General features: G+C 45.2%; 1 protein-coding gene across 1 annotated transcript in view; it reads left to right on the top strand.

Moving 5' to 3' along the window:
- LOC110312040 (T-kininogen 2-like) overlaps positions 1–7,614 on the top strand; it is a gene marked incomplete at its 5' end in the record, with an annotated part of 24,900 nt that overhangs the window by 2,914 nt on the left and 14,372 nt on the right. Inside the window, one exon of the mRNA XM_029470741.1 lies at positions 1,997–2,089. Coding sequence (XP_029326601.1) covers positions 1,997–2,089 — 93 coding nt within the window. The remainder of the gene's footprint in view (positions 1–1,996; positions 2,090–7,614) is intronic.

The raw sequence follows: 7,614 nt of genomic DNA, 5'->3' as shown, positions 1-7,614 counted from the left end.
ACACCTTCAGATGGTGCCACTCCCTGGTCCAAGGATATACAAACCATCACAACAGTATAACATTGTCATCTGTGTCCACTCCAGTCTATCTGTCACTCAGTGATCTTTGGCCAGCCCTGTCCTGTCCCAGCTTCCAACTGCTGGTGACTACATTTCTGCTCCTACCTTAGGTGACATCACCCCCTGTCAGCCTTTGACATCCTGTCCCTAGATGCTCTCACTAACCTGCTGGCTTCTAGTTCCTTCCATGTTGCAAGTGGCAAAGGTATAATTGTTCGTACATCTATGGTACTCTGTTCTGTGTATACGCCAGCATGCTCGCCCAGTCATCATATACTGGTTTTTGTTGTTGTGGTTAATTATAAGGGAATGGTTTATTTTATAGAGCCTCTATGAAAGTTAAAAACCTTGGTAATATGTAGAAAATTTACCCACACCATATCTGTGTTCCTGAGAAGACACGAGAACCAGAAATATGCCAACGTTAAACAAGTGTGTGTCCACTCACTAGAGGATGCTCCACATAAGCAACCAAAGCTTGTGCAGCAGACCCCAGGGAGACAACAGGAAGACATTGGGCTGAGTTCACAGTCTAGTGAAGGAAGGATATGGGAGTGTCAGCTATACTGAGCCTCAGTACAAATGTTGATTCTGCTGCATGGCCTCCCTCAGTCGGTGCTTTATCCTGTTAAAATGAGACAATGTCGACTTCACTGGCTGCAAGAGGCTGAAGCTAGGTACATTATACAAAGGATCTGTTAACAATAAGCTTCTTAAAGAACACTGGCTGTAGCACCTGCTGGTTGCCTTGCACTGGTGAGAGGGGATTCTCTGCCTGAGAAGCAAGCCTGTGTTCTCACAGGCTAGGATTCCTTTCTTAGCCAGGATGTCAACATCCTTTATGTGTTTGTTTAAGCCCTCTGCTCATTCACAGTTGTAACAGCTCCATGGTCCAGATTAGGAGACCAGGACTGCCACTTCGGCTCTGCCCTCAGAGAGCCTGTGTGTCAGCCGCTGTGCCCTGCAGTCTCTCAGAGCTACCAGGAGACAGCAGGGTGGTCTCGACCTTCACACAACAACTGTTGATACTCAGGACAGTGGGCAAAAGTGAAGGCCAAGTCAATCCTATTTGACAGTGTTAACCACTGAGAGTGGACAGCCTCTGTGTAAGCACCGACTGTGTGCTGCTCCGTCAGGCACTTCCTGTGTGTTGGCACACTGACTCTCCACAGCAACCTGTCAAGTACCTGTGGTGCTGTTTCCACAAGGTGGGTAAACTGAGGCAGTGAGAGGCACCTGGGCAGCAGGAACAACTCACAGTCAGCAGTGTGGAGGTGGGAGGTTCTAAGAGGTTAAACTGAAGTTTATGTAAAGAGCAGGCACCCACTGAACCTGAGGGGGAAGTCAAATCCGAAGCTCCTTCTGTTGGTCCTGAGGCACAGCATCCAGCTGGGTAACAGAGAAGCAGCCACAGAGCTCCACATCAGGGCTCAAGTTTGGAGACCTTACTCTGCCTCTCCCGGACCCGTGAAGATCAGTGGTCTGTGGAAACAATCACTAGGTCACATTAATATTCATTCTCACATCTCACAAGTTGGTTAATGGGCTGGAAAGATTGCTGAGTGGTTAAGAGCGCTTGCTGCTCTGGAGAAGTCCTGGGTTGGGTTTCTAACACCCAGATGGACACTTAGAACCCTTTGTAACTCTAGTTCCATTGCTTCTGCCGCTGTCTTCTGGGCTCTGCAGGCACCAGGCACACATGCAGTGTACAGACACCCAGACACACATACAGAAACAGCACTCACATGCTAATACACAAGTAAATGAACATGTAAATCTAAAACAAAACAAAACAAAACAAAACAAAACAAAATCTCTATTAGAGAAAAACCTTACTTCTTTCTCTTTTTTAAAAGCCACATTTAGTCACAGCACTAGCTAGGTGTCTCCATGAGACAGAAAGAGTAGACCAAATGCCCTCTTTCTTTTCTTTTAGGCCACTGGAGAATGCACAGCAACTGTGGGGAAGAAAAAAAATAAGTTTTTCATAGTCACCCAGACCTGCAAGATTACTCCAGGTGGGTGGTACGTCTAGGGACCTGGCCTGTTGGTGGCAGTGTGTGGGAGCCTGGGGGTTGTGGAATGTTGATGTTAATCATTCCTAGGACTCTAGAACACAACCCAGACTAGCTGGCTTCATTCTCCTAGAAGGTGGCATTGGCATCTGCAGTGTTGGGATTGTGGTAGATGTTGGGCAGAGTAGCACTGCACCAAGATTTTGGATTGGTCTAGGCTGTGTCAATCATCTTCTGAGACCGATCCTAACTCCTGTGCTCTTAGGGGCAGGTTGAGGCAGGGGTTCGGGGCTGACTGACGAAGGATGAGGTACCATGAATCTGACTCCATTCCTACAGAGCATCCTACATGAGCAGAGTGTCAGCTTTGAGGTGTGCGCTGGTCTGGAATCATTCCTTCCTTGTTGTAGAAATTATTTAATCCTGCTCCAGGGTTTCTACCTCACCTTAGGTCATTTAGTTCCTGGATAAAAGATACAGTCAACCTTCATGTTTGCAATAAGCCTTAAACAGTACAAATGCCAGGCAGCCGCCTACCCTCTATTCTGTTGGAATCTAATTTCCTATAAATAATGTCAAATTATTAATTACTATGTTTCATCTGGATTGCTCTTAACCCCAATTGGCCAGCACACAGAGCCATGTTTTTGATGCTCACCCATGCCATGGTGGCTTCTCCTTCTTCACCTTCTTCTCTTAGAGGTCCCTGTCTGACCCCCCAGCCTAGGAAACCTAAGCCCCACTTATGTTTCCTCTATGAAGCTGTTAGCTGTTGGCATCTTTATTTACCAATCAGAAATAACTTGGGGCTATGGTGTATGTGCTCTGGGACAGTCAGGTCCTGAGGGCCTGCACTTAGCATTACAACAGAAAGCAAAAGACCAAACCTTAACACTTCTTTTTTGTTTGTTCCATTTCTTGTTTGTTTGTTTGTTCTTGGTTATGCTTTTTTTTTTTTTGTCTTAGAGCTCGCTTTCTAGACCAGGATGGTCTAGAGGTCCATCTCCCTCTGTTTCCTCAGTGCTGGGACTAAAGTTGTGCACCTCCAAATCCAGCTTCATTTTAAATTTTTATCATCTTCCTTTTCCTTCACTCAGAAGGCCATGATAGAACTGCACCCTTGACAGTATGGGATGGTAGGGAATGAGGTGATAAATCTAAACATGCAATGTTTGGGCATCTTAGCACAGACTCTGGACGATGATAGCTGAGACTCACTGAGCACTTATGATCTGGGGACTTTACATACATTACCTCCTCCAACCACTACAGGTCAGTGTGGTGTTATAGCCTCATTTTTCAAAAGAGGAAACTGAATTTGAACAGTGAAGTAACTTACCTAAGGTTATACTGATACTCTGTAGGAGAGTGATTAAAGAAGGTCCTTAGTTAAAAAAGAAAAAAAAAAACCCTCCTTTAAGCATAAAAATAAGGGTTGGAGAGATGGCTCAGTGGTTAAGAGCACTGACTGCTTTTCCAGAGGTCCTGAGTTCAACTCCCAGCAACCACATGGTAGCTCACAACCATCTGTAATGAGATCTGATGCCCTCTTCTAGTGTGTCTGAAGACAGTGACAGTTGTGCTTGTATACATGAAATAAATAAACAAATCTTAAAAAAGAATAAAAATAAAAAGCAACTTATGAACAGATATAGCCATTATTATCATTTTGTATAGTGTTGTAAAGGTGCCAAAGGTTTGTAGAGCGATGAGTGTGTATGGGTGATGCCAATCATGAAAACGTTATTGGAGCTGGCCTCTACAAGGTGAAGAGAGAGGGAGGGAGAAAGAAAGGGAGGAAGGGAGAGAAAGAGAGAGAGAGAGAGAGAGAGAGAGAGAGAGAGAGAGAGAGAGAGAGAGAGAGAGAGAGAGAGAGAGAGAGAGAGAGAGAGAGAGAGAGAGAGAGAGAGAGAGAGAGAGAGAGAGAGAGAGAGAGAATATGAATATGCCCCGGACCAGCATCTTCAACTTTGATATGGTTACTCACTATAGGGGCATGTTTTCCAAACACTGGCCTAAGTTGTCCATATAGAACCTGCAAAGGCTCTGAACTTCAGCTCTTGAAGTAAGAAGTTGCATTTAAAGAAATCGCCCCAAAGCAGAGAAGAGATCATCAGCTCCCATCAGCAATGAAAAGTTCTATTCCTATTTGAAAACCATCTGTATAGAAATATGCAGAATGGAAGGCACTCAGTTACCCAGGAGAGGAACATCACACTTCTTACTCTTCTGTCCCTCAAACCCGCTCTCTTCTACTCTGTTTTGTCTTGAATGAGAGCTGGCTGGTGTGTGTGTGTGTGTGTGTGTGTGTGTGTGTGTGTGTGTGTGTTTGTAAATCCACCCTGGTCATCTCCACAGCTCCTGTGGCTTTCACCTCATTTGATCTGTGAGTCTCCCAACATTCCCATCAAATTCTCTACAGCTGTAAAACTTCCCAGTTCCCTGATCCATCTACTTCTGCAAGAAGAGAATGGAAAACTGTTTATCAGGTTTCTGACAGCAGTAGAGATGCCTTACACCACACAGTCCTGAGGAGAGCTGTGTTGAGCAGCAAGCAATGTAGGGGGATGGATATCAACAGAATAGCCCAAGACTTAGTCTACTGACTAGATCACACCTATTGTGTTGTCAGCTTTTGGCTACTGCAAAAAATTACCTGAATTGGTTCCAGGGGCCAGCCCCCACAGGGTCTTCTTTCTCATTGGTTGTTTTTGAGGCAGTGGAGGGGAAAGTATGTCTTACAAGATATTTAGGGTTGGTGTATAATAATAAAAATTTATTTATCTAAGTTTAAGTTACTTTGCTACTGTAGCTGACCTTCCTCCTGTGTTTCTCTGAGACCAGAAACTACAGTCTCTCACACTTATCACCTCATCTTAAAATAGTAGGAGATTAAGCCATTGATTAATTGCTTGAGCCTTTCCTTTTTGTCCAGATGCCTCTTGCTTGTCACATTAGGGGGAAGTTTGAAGCAATAAACTTCTATTGACACAGGACAAGAGAATCATGCTCACACTCACAGAAGGAAAACTTTTACATAAGCAAATATGTATAAATTCACATAATTCATATATAGATTCATGCATGTGCATTTATACATTTCCATTCAAATCAGTTGGGGCCTCCTTGCATGCATTCTCACAATTACATACTTACCCACACACATCTATACTTACATATGTATATGGAACAAAAGCCCAAGTGTAAGTGTAGAAAGACCTCAGTCATTCTGGATGAAAAACGAACCCCAATCTTTATTTCATAGAGAAAGAAAAAAGCTTCTAACCTTTTAATGCTAAATGAATTAAACCCAAGTTTGTAAGAAGAAAGCTTTGTCCCTTTAATAAGACTAAGCCTGCTTTGTTATTAAGAGAAGATCTATTCTGTCCCATGGAAGAGGAAGTCTGCCTGATTTTGCTGCTCTCTGCAGCTTCTTTTTTCTTCTTTCCCTCTGCATTCTGCACATTGGTCTCTTAGTTTTTTGTTTTTTTTAAAAAAGATTTTATTTATTTATTTTTTATATATATGACGAGTACACTGTAGCTGTCTTCAGAGACACCAGAAGAAGGCATCAGATCCCACTACAGATGGTTGTGAGCCACTATGTGGTTGCTGGGAATTGAACTCAGGACCTCTGGAAGAGCAGTCAATGCTCTTAACCGCTGAGCCATCTCTCCAGCCCCGGTCTCTTAGTTTTTTATATTATCTCTAGTTTCTATGTTATTCCATACCATGGACTGGGCTCAGTGGGCCCTCCTCGATCCGTGTGAATCAGAGTCTTGGACAAATGGGCATAGAGTTGGTGAGTGACAAACAGAAGCGACATGAGAGAGTATGTAGAATCTGAGTGTATTTTCACAAAGGGAACACCAGTCTTATATAATACCGAAAACAAAGGGGTAGGATGTCACAGCAGGCAAAGTACATTGAAGTTACTTGGCACAAAACAAAGGAATGACTTCAAAAGGACTTACAGGAACCAGGTAATATTTACAGTAAAGATAAAACAGCCCTGCCTAGGGTCAGCTAATGACAAGTAAGGATTTCACACCCTAGTCACAATTTGTGCTACTCCTTTGAGCCTTGTGAAAGCTAGCACCAGGGGTTTTGCTCTAGCAGACCTTCTCATGAATAATGCAACACCACAAACCCCTATTTCCTAGGCCTTGATAAATTCTTGCATGAGTGAAACTTGGCTGTTCTTTTAAGTATCTGTGGGGAAATCTCCATTTGTCAGAAGAATTCACCAACTTGCTTCTAATAAACAATGTAGCCTGCTATACCAGGCTGTAGTGAAGATTCCTGTCTCAGTAGGATTCCCTAACTCTTTCGTGGTAAACCCATCTATTAGCTAGGCCATTGTGTATTCCCTTGCTTGGGTAAGACTGGCTACAGTCCTAAATAATCACTCTGCAGACTAGCCCTGAGCTATTCTAGCTCCATTCTTTGTAATGCCCAATTAGTTTCACCTTCTCTACTAGAAGAAGTAAATTTGAATGTTACTGAATAGGTAACCTTCTCACTGAATCCCTACTGAATTCCAAGCTCTTAAGCTTCAAGGATTTTCTAGGATGTTGGAACACTGGTGGAGGCTCACCTATGTTAAAATTCAATCTTTAAAGGCACTTACAATAAAACAATACTGAAAGAGACCATGTGGCTCCATACACCAGACTAACTCGGGGATATGGTATGAGTATACGGGTTATGAGAATGCCAAGGTTCCAGGAGGTTGAGTTTCCTTGAATGTCTTTGCCTCATGAGTGCTTCCAGGCCTCTCGACCTGTCAAGAAGACTTCACTGGCCCTTCCGGTCCGACCAGCACCTGAGTAGCTAGGGTGCAGAGTCAGCTGACACCTGCCAGCTACTCACAACACCAGCCACGGGATCTTAAGACTTCAGATGACCCGACCACCCTCTTGGCCAGAGGACAGGTCTCCGCCCGGCCCAGGAGCCCTTTGCCTCAGGATCAGCGGGAGCCATCTTGGTTTCCGGGACTCCGCTGAACTTAGTCTGCACAGGTGAGAGTGTGCACCACAGAAGCTGACAGCTTCTGGGATAGGCGGGAGCCACAGAGCCTCTGAGGCAGTGCCCTTTTCAGGCTCCAGACATCCGGCCACCCTCCCGGCCAGAGGACAGGTGGCCACCCGGCCCAGAAGCCCTTGGTCTCAGGATCTGCGGGAGCCATCTTGGTTCCAGGACTTCGCCGAACTTAGGAACTTAGTCTGCACAGGTGAGAGTGTGCACCACAGAACCTGACAGCTTGTGGGACAGGCAGGAGCCACAGAGCCTTTGAGGCAGCGCCCTTTTCGGGCCCTAGACATCTGGCCACCCTCCAAGCCAGAGGACAGGTGTCCACCCAACCCAGGAGCCCTTTGCCTCAGGATCGGCGGGAGCCATCTTGGTTCCGGGACTCCACTGAACTTAGTCTGCACAGGTGAGAGTGTGCACCACAGAACCTGACAGCTTCTGGGACAAGCAGGAGCCACAGAGCTACTGAGGCAGCACCCTTTTCAGGCCCCAGACATCCGGCCACCTT

Source organism: Mus caroli, chromosome 16 (assembly GCF_900094665.2).
Source record: "Mus caroli chromosome 16, CAROLI_EIJ_v1.1, whole genome shotgun sequence".
Classification (NCBI taxonomy): domain Eukaryota; kingdom Metazoa; phylum Chordata; class Mammalia; order Rodentia; family Muridae; genus Mus; species Mus caroli.
The sequence above is the reverse complement of the archived record's forward strand: the minus strand, read 5'-3'. Positions and strand labels throughout refer to the sequence as shown.